This window comes from Anopheles aquasalis, chromosome 2, assembly GCF_943734665.1.
Source record: "Anopheles aquasalis chromosome 2, idAnoAquaMG_Q_19, whole genome shotgun sequence".
NCBI classification, from domain to species: Eukaryota; Metazoa; Arthropoda; class Insecta; order Diptera; family Culicidae; genus Anopheles; species Anopheles aquasalis.
Genome location: NC_064877.1, coordinates 51,390,403 through 51,406,734, shown reverse-complemented (window position 1 = coordinate 51,406,734; position 16,332 = coordinate 51,390,403). Strand labels below are relative to the sequence as shown.

Here is a 16,332-nt window from a genome sequence, read left to right as displayed (position 1 = left end):
GCTCAAGCTCAAGTTACAGGGTCAAGCTCAAGCAATCAGGCGGTTCCCTATTTTTAAGTTGAATAACTCTGTCATTTTTCATCTGATTTTAGAAAAAGAACATGTTTTAGTTAGTTTCTATATTCTATATCTATATATATTCTATTCTATATTCTGGGTTAATATAGTTCTTATATTTGCTTTATGTTGTTTCATAGCCTTCAATTTGTTTGCAAAACCTTATTTTTCAAGCAGACCCACAGAAAAAGTTCTAAAAAGCATTCAATCACCATCCTTTGCACGACCGCAGTTTTCAAAAGTGAATGATTATTTGTAATATAAACTGTGCCAATTTCAATCCGCTCTTTTAACGTGATCCATTTAAGTGATCCATTATTAAAATGGCACAGACTGAAGTTTCAGAAACTAGCATATTTGTCCAAATCGATTGAAAAATGACAGAGTTATTCAACTTCAAAATAGGATACATCCTGATGGCGCACCCTGTACTCTTGCTGATTGGGTTCGTATGCGCATGCTCCATATCTTTGGCAGGATATCTTTGCTGATTTTGGTGAAAAAAATCAGAGCTTTAAAGTCCCCCTAGCGTGTATCAAATTCCTTCCAGTATTAATTCATGACTGTCGATTCTACCTACTCGTAGTCTTAGTGTTCATGGTACGATATTCAAGTTTGTTAAAAAGTGAACGATTGCCAAAATCTAGAAGTGCATACTTGAGTTGGAAAATTGGCTTTCATAATTGCGTCGTTGGGGGTCCTGTTGAGTTTGTTTCTTATTAGCATAAATGTTATATTGCAGAAGGGAATTTTTACAGCTGCACTTTTTTAAAAGAGTTTTCTGATAAATGTATTTGTTCACTGCAAACCCAATCGATGAAATGAATACTTGTGGTATATTATTCTCTTTTTCCGTATGTAGAAGGAGGATCGAGCGCGCACGTATCCATTTATTTGTTATTTTATTGGTCAACTATTTTGTCGCTTTGATTTTTTATACACTTACTCGACATTTTTGTTTCTAGGTGTATAAATCAATCCAAAAATTCAACATACAATGGAACAACAGAAAGCAACAGGGTATACCCGCCCTACTGGAATTGAAATGGATCAACCTGCTAGTTCGGTTTTTTTGCGTGCGAATCAAGTCAAGCCACCTGAAATACCAGTTCGTGCAGGAACATCAAGCATAAAGGCACCGGAAGTTCCTCCTAAAAATATCATCAAAAGACCAACGACAATAGGAACTTGTAGTAACGGGAATGAAGGTAGTATTGCTGGCGTGTCTGAAGTAACACAGCGTCTTGGTCCAATACCTTCGCGAAATCCTCAGAAATTGGTGCATCATGCCAAAGGTATTTTTCCACAAACCACATCAACCGGCACTACTACAAGCGCACCAATTGTTGCAACAACCATGGATAAAATTGTTGGTTCGGTTCCCTCCATACACCATGAATCAGGCAAACTGGCCTCCAAATCAACTGATATAGAAGACTACGGTTCGGAGGACGCTCTCCGGGGTATCGAAAGTGGACTTCGAAACGTAGAACGTGCTATAAAGGAGCAAATGATTTTAAGATCGTCAATAGAAGCTGAGGACATATCGAAGATGTCCCACGTACTGAAATTCGTTCGCCATGAAATGCTAGGGAAGCTCCCGAATAATATGGGATCAGCTACAACGCTAGAGAATTCGTTTGAAGGCACATCGAGCACAACTGTTTTGCAAGGATTGAAATATGACCTCTTTGACCAGGGCCAGAGGAAAATCAGCCTAGAACGTGGAGCCAGCATGGAAAAATTGCGATATGATACGAGCGGGTCAGGTATATTAAATAGTGAAAATGGTATGGGCGGCCTGGAGCGTGGCGCGCAGCAACGTCCTATAGAACATCATTTTCGATCTCTGGATCGTCATCTACCAGTCGAGCTTCAGTATACCTCTGCTCAACGGCAAAGGTCACAAGAAATGGAGTTTATCAAGCAACAACTTCTCCCGGTAATAACTAGAAATCAGGATTCGAATAGTTTGAATCGTGTGGGAAGTTCCAAGGAAGATCTCAGATCAAGGAGACGTTCTTCGCATGACGAGAGCTTGTATACTAGCAGCAATACAGGTAAATGAACGAAGTTAAATGAGCTACAAAATTATAATATAATTGACTCTTTTGCCGTGATAGTCACACGTATAAAAGATTCCACTCCATGGGACGAGTCGACACAATCGGTGATGCAAAGGAAAACTCAGCTAACGGCAATGCTAGGAGATTCCCAAAGGTAAGATTAATCGAGAACCTTATAATACAAAATGAATAAATATACGGGTGTTGGATTGAACAATCTATTGCGATCTACAGATACGAAGCTAAACGATTAGAAATAGATGGTTGGCTTACAAGGATGGAGAATATAACAGAACGAATGGGGCCTGTGGCAACGACGGCGGATGTCTTAGAGATACAACATAAAGAACAAAAGGTAAGTGTAATATGCTTACGCTGGTATTAAGAATGAAATTTAAAACAAAATAACCAAACATCGTGTTCTTCATTGCAGTCATTTCATGCTGAGTTTCATAAATTCAACCATCAAATAGAGTTGTTCAACCAATTGACTCAAAAACTGATTTCAGTTTATCAATGTGATGATACATCAAGAATAAAACGAATGACCGAGTCCATAAATCTAAGGTATCCATAGAACGCAATTGATGTTTCATGTCGTTATGAATGTAACCATTTACTATTAAACGCTATTGTGTTATCTTATATTTTCCGGTTCAGATATAACAATTTAAACACTTCGATAATATCCCGAGGCAAACAACTGCACGCCGCAATGCACTCACTACAGACATTCGATCGAACTTTTGAACAGGTGGGAGACATTAAGAAGCAAAAATGACTGAATCTAAATGTAAAATACTAAAATAGGCCCCCCAACTCACGGTGAGCTACTGAGGGACCGAAAAAACCGCTAATTTCAATATTTTTAGTAACAAAACCTTCATTAAAATATGCGGAAACGTAAATTTATGTATTAGGGAAGGGGGAGGGGTAAACGACTAAAATAGGCCCCCCCCACTCACGATGAGCTACTGAGTGACCAAAAAAATTGCAAATTTCAACATTTTTGGTAACCAAATCTTCATTATAATATGCGCAAATGTAAATTAATGTATTAGGGAAGGGGGAGGGGTAAAAAAAATTGCAATTAATCAGTTAAAAAGCGGTTTTTTCGGTCACTCAGTAACTCACCGTGAGGGGGGGGGGCATTTTAGACTTTTACCGGAGGAGGGGTGAAAAAAATACATTTAATCAGTTAAAAAGCGGTTTTTTCGGTCACTCAGTAACTCACCGTGAGTGGGGGGCCTATTTTAGTCTTTTACCAATCTAAACGACGTTAACATTATTATTATTTATTATTATTCTTTTCCAGTTTCTAGGATGGCTTAGTGAAGCAGAATCCGTTTGTGAGAACACTGAATCAGAAGCTGAGCGGAACCCACATTGTCTACAGGTAAGCCACAAGATTACCATAATCTGCACAATGCAGAAATAATGGTAAAAGACTAAAATAGGACCCCCAATCACGGTGAGCTAGAGAGTGACCGAAAAAATAGCTAATTTCTACATTTGTAGTAAACAAACTTACATTAAAATATGCGGAAACGTAAATTAATGTATATGGGAAGGGGGGGGCGGTGGTAAAAATTTTGCATTTAATCAGTTAAAAAGCGGTTTTTTCGGTCACTCAGTAACTCACCGTGAGTGGGGGCCTATTTTAGTCTTTTACCCTCTGTTCATCGCGTTATCGGCCGCTTGATCGTCCCGTTATCCCGTAGGTTAGCGCCGAGCCACCTACGCTAGGTACTCGGCGCTCACATGGGCCTCTTTCTCTGAGATCCGTCGCAGCGAAACCCGCCTGCTTGGGAAAATTCGCTCACCCGCCACTCAATTTCTCCGAATAATGTCTATTCGGAAGCTATTCGGATCTTAACCGGAAGGAAATCTTGCTGCTTTTGCGCATGTTTGGTGCCATTTTCGACGAATTTTTGCGATGGTGTGTGTGCCATCTGACCGTACTCCTGTGCCCTCTAGCCCCGCCCCTAGGATATTTCGCATCAATATAAAGCACGCAAAAGCATAATTTCAATTTCACCCATTTTATTTATAACACTTTTCACCGATCGAAAACACTCTACCTATTCGCAAAATACATCACAAAACACAGCACTTCGCACAACACTCCTCTGCTTCGATGCCTGTCCGACGCTGATTGAAGCCAGGATGCTGCCAGGATGCTGTTGAAAAAAGACAACATGATTGATCATGATCAGATTTGATCAACAAAATATTTTTCAATTTCTTACCATTTTTCGTTGTCGCACATGCCCACAAACAATGTCCACGGGTTTAGATGCTCCGTAACACAGACGAATGATACAAATTCACAGCAAAACTAACTTTTTTCTTCAAAATTTTCGGATGCACGAGCGCAGCACACCCTGCCTCTTGCGCGTCGTTTTCAAGTGACGCCATGTTGGATCCAAGACTTAGCAGAAATTTTCACCTTCCTCTTTCGATCGCCGTGTGCTTACACAAACACACGCGCACGGGGCCGTGTACGAACACGCAGCGCTCGTGAGCGATCGAGTGAATGGTGAGACAGCATCAAAACAAACCGTAGGAGTGAAAGAGATAGCATGTACTCGAAAGAAAAAAATCGACCGCTTGACAAAAAGTCTGTCAACGGGGCAACACTTTGTGAAAATTTAGGATTCCGCTGATTTCTAGGCTTGGCTGCCTAATTCTGCGCTGTCCTGTTGAAGGTTTGCGCAGCCTTCACTCGGTTCACGGTAGAATGGTTGGTGGTTACGTTGCACTTAGTGTAAAACTCATAAAAACGATGTTTGAAATAGTTTTCCTAGCAACACGAAGAGTGAAATAATGATGATCCATTTTTGCAGGATTTTCAGTCAGATATTGATTCCAACCGAAAGGTGTACGAAGGACTTGATAGTACAGGAAGAAAATTGCTGCGATCGTTGACTTCTCAGGAGGATGCGGTTATGCTGCAACGCAAACTGGATGAAATGAATCAGCGATGGACTCATCTTAATTCACGTAGTGCAGCCATCAGAAATCGTTTGGAATCGAATTCAGAACACTGGAATGCATTATTACTTTCAACACGCGAATTGACGGAGTGGGTCATTCGGAAGAATACAGAGCTTACGTCGATCGGATTTGGTTCCATAAACGGCGATTCCAATAGTTTGCAAAAGCAATTGGTAAGTGAAGTGTCACTAGGACAATTGTTGTTGGACTGTATGCTTGAAGAGATCAATGTTTCTATTTATAGGATGAGCATAAAGCATTTCGCAGAAGGCTAGACGATAAGAAGTCTATAATCGAAAATAATCTATTAAGTGGGAGACAATACATATCGAATGAATCACCACTCTCAGATGCTAGTGACTCAGAGGGTTGAAATACTGAATCTAATAAGGTTTATGATTCAAACTAATTCAAACTAATTTCGATTCTTGCAGCCATTGATGAAATTATGTACATGTCTACTGATCAGCAAAATCGTATACTTAGTCGTAGCATTCGTCGAGAAGTGAATAAGCTGTCCGAGCAGTGGTCTTTACTTATAGAAAGGTGCGATAAATGGAAACATCGGCTGGATGAAAACGTTACGGTTAGTATCCAAAGTTAGACGAAATCGAGTGGCATAAAAAAACTCATACATTCTCCAGAGAATGCGTCAGTTTCAAAAAATTCTCGATGATTTGAGCTCGCGCGTAGCATCGGCAGAAACAATAACACACTCCTGGGCAGCGCCCATGCCTGCCGCTGATCCAACTGAAGAGGTGCAGCATTTACAGCGTCTAAAGGACAAGTTGGTTACTGCAAATGCATTGTTGGATGATTGTAATGAGCAGCAGCATTTCTTCTCATCTTGTCATGTAATCGTGCCAAGTCCAAACCTAGCAAAGCTGGAAGATATAAGTACACGGTAAGCAGAACACAAAGCTCCGATAATTGCCGATTAAAATGGCAATAAAATGTCTTAATGAGTGTTTAAAAAGCAGACGTTTGTTATAGTGTTATGCCTGTAGCAAGATAATGTTTTTTTAGCATATATAAGGACGGACGAGCCGTATGTTTAAGCAAGATTATGTTAATTTTTTAAATATAATTTTCAGCATGAAACTTCTTCACATTGCTGTCGAGGAAAGATTCAAAATGCTACAGCAAATCAACGAACAACACGGGGATCGCAATACGTATAACATGGTTGCTGGTAGCAACGTTGAAGATGGAGCAAAGTTTTCTAAAGCCCTGCATATTGCAGCGGTTGGCTCATGCGTACCAGATCTAGATAAAAGCGTTCAAATTCCCTGGGAACGGGCCGTGACGCCTGCTAATGTGCCTTACTATATAAAGTGAGTAATTTCCTGATTTAAAATCCTCGTCGCATACACTTTCAGACAATCGAAGATAAAATATTCTCGTTACAGCCACGAACACGAAAGTACGCACTGGGATCATCCAGAGATGATAGAATTAATGAAATCGTTGGCTGATTTGAATGAAGTTCGGTTTTCGGCATATCGCACAGCTTTAAAATTACGTACCGTGCAAAAACGATTAGGTTCGAGTATATGCCGTTTAACGACCAACAAGTGATGGAACAATAGTAATATACAATTTTATTTAATGCAGCATTTGATCGTCTCAACATGGGAATGGCAATTGACGTTTTCGACCGATATGGGCTTCGTGCACAAAATGACAAACTGATTGATATTCCCGACATGATAACGATTCTCAACTCTTTATTGTCAACTGTGTTAGATTCAATTGACCGGAACGTAATGCTCGATTTGGCAATCAATTGGATATTAAATGTGTATGATTCACAGCGTACAGGACAAATTCGTGTCCTGAGTTTCAAGGTAAGTGTTAATGGTTGTTTATTCTACAACATTAAATACTACAATAGTAATATTCACGTATTAAACAATCGGTCAAGCCAGTAATTAATTTTACCTTTTATAGGTGGGACTTATACTTCTGTGCCGTGGACATTTGGAAGAAAAATATCGCTATCTATTTCGACTGATTGCCGACTTGGAGAAAAAGGTAGACCAGCGAAAAATGGGACTGCTATTACACGATTGCATTCAGGTACCTCGTCAATTGGGAGAAGTGGCGGCATTTGGAGGATCTAACATCGAGCCATCGGTACGTTCGTGTTTTGAGTTGGCGGGCAACGTGAGTCATAACGCAGAACTACATGAGGCAGCAATAGAAGCTCAACACTTTTTAAGCTGGCTGCAGCAAGAACCACAGAGTTTGGTGTGGCTTCCAGTGTTGCATCGCTTAGTAGCAGCAGAATCGGCGAAGCATCAGGCGAAATGTAATATTTGCAAGGAGTATCCAATAGAAGGTTTCCGTTATCGCTGTTTGAAATGTTTCAATTTCGATATGTGCCAAAAATGTTTCTTCACCGGAAAAAGTACGAAGAATCACAAATTAAGCCATCCCATGCACGAGTACTGTACAACGGTATGTATGGTAAAATGATCGATAATGATTGAGATATTCGAAGGAATGGTTAAGGAAATGAAACGGGCCTATAGGTCGTATCATGACGAATTGAATATCAATATTTATGTGATATTTTTGTGCTTGCAATTTTTGATAGGCCACTTCCACCGAGGATGTTCGGGATTTCACTAGGGCATTAAGGAACAAGTTTAAAAGCAGGAAATACTTCAAAAAGCATCCTCGCGTTGGTTACCTGCCTGTGCAAAGCGTTCTCGAAGGAGATGCACTTGAGAGTCCTATCCCAAGTCCTCAGCATGGTACGCACACACTGCAAAACGATATGCATTCGCGCTTGGAAATGTATGCATCACGTTTGGCACAAGTTGAGGGAGGTACAAGAACAAATTCAACTCCTGACAGTGATGATGAACATCATCTTATTGCACAATACTGCCAGTCACTTCCGCCGTCTGCATCAACGAAATCAAGAAGTGCCGGCAATGGCAGTGCCGCACCAAAATCTCCAGTTCAAGTAATGGTAGCTATGGAAGCCGAACAACGAGAAGAATTGGAAACGATGATAAAAGAGCTCGAGGAGGAAAATGCAAATTTGCAAGTGGAATATGAAAAACTAAAGGCAAAGAAATTGTGTACACCTATAACCACTCCAGACGAAGGTTACAAAACACCGACCTCAGCAACGTCTGCGGCAGCTTCTCTTTCGTCGACAGGTGGCTCGGTAAATTATCGTTCTAGTTTGAATCATAAGCCGGGGATACATGAAGCGTAAACTCTCGTATAAACTCAGAATGCAATGCCAAAAAGTTTACGCTTCGTGTGGCAGGCATAATCGCATAAAAGTTTATACCGAAACGTCAACTGCAATTACATTCGTGCACCTGCAATTACATTCAATTACATGTGTTTTTAGCCACAAAAAACACAAATCGACGAGATAAGTTGATTTCTGAACTTCTTTTTATATATTTTAAGATGTTGTTGCTGTATATTAGCGATTGTAGAACATTAAATTCTTCATGACGCTACGTTTCATGCTGGTGATGAGTTTACGCTTGCTTTTACGCTCGGATTTACGCTCCGCGGGCCTGGAATCTTTTTGGCATTACACTCTGAGTTTATACGACAGTTTACGCTTCATGTATCCTCGGCTATAGATTATACCGATTGTTTTTATAGCATTTGTTATTTATCTTTACCGGTTTTTTCAGGATATGGTAACTGAGGCCAAACTTTTACGCCAACACAAAGGTCGGTTAGAGGCTAGAATGCAGATTTTAGAAGATCATAATAAACAATTGGAGGCGCAATTGCAACGCCTACGTCAGCTGTTGCATGAAGTAAGTATGAAATCTTGCGGTTTTAGAAATTATAACACTGGCTCTCTGGACGAGATAAATGCAAAGCGTATTAATACGCTAAGCTAAGCGTAAGTAAAGTATAGGCTTCCCCCACTCACAGTGAGCTACTGAGAGATCTTCAAACACGATATTTACTGATTAACCCTCATTGGTCCCGCCAAAATTGCATCGAATCGGTTCTTGTGTATGCGCGCGCATACACACATTTTTCCAACCTGTGCCAAAAAATCGCAGGCAACTTGGTTTTACAGAAACGTGCGCGTGAAATGGAAAAGCGAAATATGCATCCAATGAATGATTTTGACCCACGAAAATGTCAAATGTGATATGTCCGATTTGATTTTCATGAAAATCGGTTAGGGCACTGACTGGCAAGGTAAAATCGGACAAGCAAACGGGCACTGCACTTGCCTTATGCGACCACGGCGGTCAGAGAGTGCGCGAGCATAAGGCGCACGGGAGAGCAGAGCGCGTCTTGGTGGAGAGTGAATGGCTCAAGCAGCTTGGTTTTTCAAAAACGTGCGCGTGAAATAGAAAAGCAAAAAAATGCATCCAATGATTATTTTATCGATATATTGCCGATCGATACCGATGTGTTGCCACTGGCCTGCAAGGCCTAATGGAACAAGCAAACAATCAAGAGACTCGGTGTATGCGCCAGAATGGAATCGCGGTAGGAATGGTTTACTGTCCTTTCCTCAAATGGAACCGCATTGTTCAAGTAATCTTATGGCTTATGCTCGATTGCTAATTGATCAGATTTATCAGCATGTAGGGATCGATCTATTCCGATGCACGCGACTCGAGAGATTTGGGGAAACAAATGAAATGGCTCGAATCTCCCAACTGACGCAAATCTTAACTACACTCGATTCAACTCGATATGCAGAACCGAACCCGACATACTAAGGACACTATATTAACGCGGCATCGATCCTGTCGCTGGCCGTCAAGGCATAATGCCACAGGCAAACGCGCACTGCACTCGCTGCATGCGACAAAATACAATAGCGGTAGGAGGAACGGTTCACTCTTCGTCTGAGATTGTTTCTATGCTATCAGAACGGTCCTGCCCGCCTCGATGGGCCAGATATTACACCTTGGCCTGATAGAAGCTCCTGTTGCTAAAGAATCATCTTTGCATTCCTTGCATTAGAACTCGAAGCCAATCGAAGATTGTTCTGGCTCTGGTGTTGTCTCACGTGCTTTTGCCATGGGCAATGCATGCCACTGCAAAATATTATAGGCAGGTTTCGGCTGTTCGGTGGATATGCTGTAGGGCTGTTTGATTATCGCCAGATCGTACCGAAGACAACGGCTAATCAAATGATGAAACAAACCATTACAGCATGTGTTAGGATTAAGGGTAAAACGGCATCGAGGTGCACTGAAAAAAATTGAGGCGATATACATAGACACGGATGCGGCAAAGCTGAACGGGAGCTGGGCAATGGGACGCGCCTGCTTTACTGTTCCATACGGTGACAACTTGCAGGACCTGGACCTGAACCGGGAGGCAATGACAATCAACCTGGTGCAAGGTCAATCGCTGCACCACTTTGCCTGCTTTACTGTTCCATACGGTGACAACTTTCAGGACCTGGACCTGAACCGGGAGGCAATGACAATCAACCTGGTGCAAGGTCAATTGTGCACCACTTTAGCCGCTGAAGAATATGATCACGGCTTAATCTTACATCGATTCACGAGAACCCTTCCTCCGGTGACATCGCGAGCAAACGCTCGGAATTGTAAGGAATCAAATTGAAAATGAGTCAACATGGAAACGGTTAAAATGGAATGGAGAGACATGTTGGATTGGTTGGTGAGAAATGAAAAAGGAATAATTTCAAACAATCATTTTTTCAAACGAGGCTCTGTAACCGGGCGGTTTAGCTATCAGAGCACATGGCTGGGAGTTGGCTTATCAACCGCTGCATTCGCCAGCAGCAATGTTCATGCTGTGAAGATAAAAAAAAATGTGTAGCTATCGAGCCTCTTTGATAAAGTAGAGATGGGTAACATTAGAATAACATGGAAGAGCATTTTTGTATGCTAGGGAAAGAGAAAAATAATGAAATTCAAAATAATCCTGCTTTCGTGCGTAACTCTGTAACCGGGCCGCTTCCCTAATTACCATGCCATATTTGGCAATCCAAAATTACCATGCCATATTTGGCAGGTTTTGATGGATTATTTTGACGGAACGGAGATCACCCTCGAAATAGAACCAACTTTTCATCGACTGTTACATTTTTTCCTGGTTTGTAGATAGTGTTCAAATTATTATTGTATCTATAGAACACTTTTCTGATCGGTCAAAATTTATCACGAATCAAACGTTCCTCTAGATCATCATATCAAATGCAACCAGGAAATCGCTTGAAGGTTTACAACGGCATCGTTGCTCTAAATATTGCTCGATCAGTACCAAATTTGAGTAACACGGTCACCATACCGGACAAAAGATGTTTTTAACTGAAATCATATTTTCAGAGCGGCGAAAAGGATTGTTTTTGGCTAAATACAAATGGCGGATGTATGTGTATGCGTACGCATACACTAGAACCGATTCGTAACTATTTCTTCTCAGGCGATACTACACATGTCTAAATTTTTGTAGTGATATATTTCTATTCTATGATCAAAATAAACCTATTGTGGAGAAATTCAGACCATTTCATCGAGCCCTTTTTGTATGCGCGCGCATACAAAGAACCGATGAGGGTTAAATGGGAAGGGTCCCTCTTTCCCAAATACATTTATTTACGTTATCGCATACATTAGAATAGTTTTTATAATCAAAACTGTAAAAATAGCGGTATTTTTGGTCACTCAGTAAACCACCATGAGTGGTGGGGGTCTATTCTTTACTTTGACTAAAAATTCAATAAAAAATCAAATTAAATAATTTTAGCCGTCGCAATCCAAACCACAAACTTTACAAACACGTTCGGTGACGGCTTCACAGTTGAACACTGACTCTCCGGCAAAAATTCATCTCAATGGACAATATGATCAAAACCAATGTAAGAATATTGAAAAAAATCATGATAAATAACGTTGCAATCTTCGAAAATTTTACTAGTTATTTTTCATTATAGCATCAGATCTAGGGCTAAATTCTAATTCAGTCTTTAAAGCAACAGGAGGAGGGATGAATGGTTGTATGTCTACACATGGTGACGGAAACAGGCAACGAGAATCGTATAATAACGATAGCACCGATAAACCAGCAGAAGTTGGTCAACCATGCGCTATGCTAGGGTCTGCTACACATGGTACTACTAATAAATTAATAACTTTATCGGGAGGAACTGGCAGGAGTACTGAATATGGTATGGACGACCGTCCTCCACCACCAGCTCATAATAGTTTGCTGCACATGGCCGGTAAGTTTATAGCTGGACTTGGAACATTTTCATAAATTATCATTTGAAACGAATGCATCTATATGCTTACTAATCTAAGCCGTCCACTAATGTTCAATTTTGTTTTTTTTTTCATGCTGATTGACCATATGTAATACACCGTTTGAACTGCATGTCGCTACCTAAAATTCATCGACTCGCTATTCAACATTCGTTCACTGTGCAGGAAGGATACAGTAATTATATTTGCTACCTTAACATACACAAATTTAAACGCTTTATACATGATAAAATAACATTCAAATGATTAAAAATGAATAATCTATGGCTGGAATAATTTAAGCAATCTTGAAGAGTAGGGTAGCAGGACATCTTATTAGGTAAAACATTTTCTAGTTTCAGTTCTACTTTTCAACTCACGGAGAACCTTTACATTTTATTTATATTTTACGTTATATTTACATTATGAGTGCATGTAATTTTTTATATTTTTCGTGTGTGTAGGCAATGTTCAGCAGATTGTACAATACATATTCAAATCTCAATAGCATGAGAATATTTAATTGTAAAGGCATTTAAAGGCCGCCTGTGCATGGCGCATTATTCTGTCTATTGGACTGAAACCATCTATATATCAGGATTGACAAAAGCTATGCTACATAGAAAGCGTAATGGATCAATTTGAACTTGATTCTACTTGAACTTGAACTTGCCGAAATTAAGGTGAAAAGAGCATATACATTTCTGCAACATTGTAAAAAGCACTGGTTTGGAAACTTGGATAAAAGTCTAAAATAGGACCCCCACTCACGATGAGCTACTGAGTGACCGAAAAAATTGCTAATTTCAACATTTTTGGTAACCAAATCTTTATTAAAATATGCGGAAACGTAAATTAATGTATTAAGGAAGGGAGGAGGGGTGAAAAAGTTACACTTAATCAGTTAAAAAGTGTTTTTTCCGCCACTCAGTAACTCACCGTGAGTGGGGGGGGGCCTATTTTAGTTTTTTACCGAAACTTGAAATATGTTTCTCGATCTGCAAGTGTTGCCTACAAACACTTAATGTGGTTGCACATGCTGAAGCTTGCGCAATGAGTATTACACTATCTAATTATGTACGTTGCAATATAAGACGTTGCATGATATTTTGCGCCTGTGGGAACTAAATTCTAAAATAAAAATCGACTATATCCGTACTAAGTAACAAATTACTGTATCAGTATACAAAAATTCTTATATTAGCTTGATCTGTGTACTATCTAACGTGTTGGACATACATTATTTACTTGTTCTTCATTTGGTTATAATTTTTTCAGATGATCTTAATAAAGCAGTAGAGGAACTAGTTCATATCATGACATCGGAATCCAACAATGAGCAGTAAAGCGATAGCACAATATATACAAGCATTTTTGATGTAGGTAACGATATCAACGGATTTTTGTAATGGAAACATTAGGCAGTAATAATGCTTAAACACAAATATTTAAAAAAAATTAAAATATTAAATGATATGTATCGGTTACATACATTTGCTATGAAATTAAATTATGAATTACATATATTGATACAAAGCATCACTCATAACTTGACATGCAATTAATCGACATCATATGCACACATATCTACAATCATAAATTATCTTACAATAAATATATATAACGAAAAGTAATCAAATCAAAATTTGGTAAAAGACTAAAATAGTCCCCTACCCCCCCCACTCACGGTGAGCTACTAAGTGACCGAAAAAATGGCTAATTTCTACATTTTTGGTAACCAAATCTTTATTAAAATATGCGGAAACGTAAATTAATGTATTAAGAAGGGGGGAGGGGTGAAAAAGTTAGGCTTAATCAGTTAAAAAGTGTTTTTTGGGTCACTCTTTTGGGTAACTCACCATGAGGGGGGGGGGGGGGGCTATTTTAGTCTTTTACCCAAAATTTTATCTAAATAAATTGTATAATATGTTTAGGTAAAAGATTAAAATAGGCCCCCAACCCACGGTGGGCTACTAAGTGACCAAAAAAATCGCTAATTTCAACATTTTTGGTAATCAAATCTACATTAAAATATGCGGAAATGTAAATTAATGTATTTTGGAAGGGAGGAGGGGTGGAAAAGTTACATTAAATCAGTTAAAAAGCGGCTTTTTCGGTTGCTCAGTAACTCACTGTGAGTGGGGGGCCTATTTTAATCTATTTTACCTATGCTTACAGTCATAGATACTGTGAAATATACCAAACTTTTTGTATAGTTTTTCTCGTTTTGTTTGCAATCCGTAATAACATGTGCATTAAAAAAAGAGATAAAATTTGCCGATTTTTCATGGGCAAACCGTCAAACGCACTGCTAAAACTAAAAATGCAACATCAATATTAGTTATCCATGAGTCATCAGACAAATTTTTAAAGCTCTATCAGTCGAACTCTAATTGTGATGGCGAAAAGAGTGAAGCAACTTCTTTCCGAGGTTTGCGCATTTCAAAAACGGGTACCCAAAAGTTCATCGTGTGTCATTTTGTGAGTATATGATATATTGCCGGATATGGCTGTCCCAATATCTGTAAAATCTTTGCGCTATTGCCCAATAATAAAAGCATCACAGAAGGCATGGTGCTGGACGGCCGACGACTCTGACCAACATAAAGCTCCAAAGGATGCTGATCCGACCGAGACCGAGGAAAAAGTAGCTACATCGCTGCGTGGGATTGGCCGTGAGATCGGTGCAACTGCCCAAACAGTTAAAAAGAACTTGGCGGACATGGGCATACATCTCGGAGCAGCAGGCAAGGACCCAAGGGCTTTAGTAAAAAAAAAAAGCGGCACAGTATCAATGTGATACCGAAGATTGCGAACCCTCTCAACGTCTCCCAGCTGCTGCCCACCGGAAATTTATAGGCTAACTTTAAACGTAGGATCTATTGTGACAATTAATAGCCAAAACGGAGGAGGAATCGAATAAAAAGTCACAGAAAGAGTTGAAAAACATGTGCACAAATATGTTTTCGACTGCCATGTCGAAATTACCGGCTAACTGTCGGAATCCTGCTCGGAATGGCGCCAATTATTTTTGCGAATAAACTGATAAACTCATTTTCCACGTGTAATTTACAGGACTCAATTATCTGTCATAGGTTATTCTTTATCACCATTCAAATTTTGTCTCTTTTGTATGCATACGTTATTGTACGCAATATATTTGATTTGGTCTTGTAATGAATAAACACGTAAAGGTTATCGCAGAAGATTGTGTCATAATTATTAATTCGAGAGTAAGGTGCTTATTCTGTACCAGGCGATTTCGATGGCCTCAGGCGTTCGATGATTCATGCGAATTTCGAAACTTCAACTCGTTGTTTCGAAACGTTTCGAAAACAATAAACAATTCAAAATGACAGTTTGAAGTAAAAAAAACTGTGAATTAACTTGATTTTTCTGTATCAAAAACGACTTAACCTTTGTAATAATAGTATACGATTAGCAGAAAGAAATTATTGATGCACAATCAGGACGCTATAACTGTTTTTCAGATCCAACCGTTCAGATCGATGCTCGATGTAAACAAAACGCCAGCTGTCGATCACAAAAATGCACTCGACAGTAGGCGATCGTGAACACAAAAATGAACACAAAATGAACCAAATGAATCATCGCCTAGAGGCCATCGTAAAGTTACAGAATAAGCACCTAAATCAAATATGAACGAGACTTTTCGTAGTACGGTCACAAAATTCCGCTTTTTTGTTGTTTGCTTGGTTTGCCAGTAGTGGGAAAAGTACACTGGATTGCCTCCTCGACTCTCGGTTGTAGTTAAGATTCTCGTTTCAGAAGGCGTATAACCGACTGAAAATTTGAGAAGATTGACTGCCCAATTCTGGGAAGAGACCCTGTCACGAGCTAGAATTTTTGATTGGCATCAAAAATTCGTAATGGGTCGTAACTAGGGGATCCAGACGGCTAATTGAAAATGATAGACATCGTACCACTACAGGACAATGCATGCGGTCTATTATACACTA

The 16,332-nt window shown here is 39.6% G+C and overlaps 1 protein-coding gene and 1 long non-coding RNA gene across 3 annotated transcripts; one reads left to right on the top strand and one right to left on the bottom strand.

Moving 5' to 3' along the window:
• The first annotated feature begins 556 nt into the window (after positions 1 to 556).
• On the top strand, positions 557 to 15,558 carry LOC126571533 (dystrophin). Its single transcript, XM_050230112.1, has 20 exons — positions 557 to 657; positions 1,023 to 2,117; positions 2,181 to 2,277; positions 2,358 to 2,478; positions 2,557 to 2,690; positions 2,784 to 2,877; positions 3,439 to 3,519; positions 4,970 to 5,293; positions 5,365 to 5,488; positions 5,555 to 5,706; positions 5,765 to 6,024; positions 6,215 to 6,454; positions 6,530 to 6,663; positions 6,735 to 6,967; positions 7,071 to 7,580; positions 7,720 to 8,301; positions 8,792 to 8,920; positions 11,859 to 11,970; positions 12,046 to 12,333; positions 13,631 to 15,558. The coding sequence occupies exons 2-20, from the start codon at positions 1,055 to 1,057 to the stop codon at positions 13,696 to 13,698; spliced, it is 4,746 nt and encodes a 1,581-aa protein (XP_050086069.1). The 5' UTR covers positions 557 to 657; positions 1,023 to 1,054; the 3' UTR covers positions 13,699 to 15,558.
• LOC126571556 (uncharacterized) lies at positions 4,150 to 5,313 on the bottom strand. 2 transcript variants are annotated; one of them, XR_007607909.1, is made up of 3 exons: positions 5,239 to 5,313; positions 4,373 to 4,710; positions 4,150 to 4,303 (listed from the first exon to the last, which is right to left on the bottom strand). It is a non-coding gene; the product is annotated as an uncharacterized LOC126571556 (long non-coding RNA). The 2 variants fall into 2 exon arrangements; XR_007607908.1 differs by having other exon boundaries at positions 5,187 to 5,263.
• Positions 15,559 to 16,332: the final 774 nt, after the last annotated feature.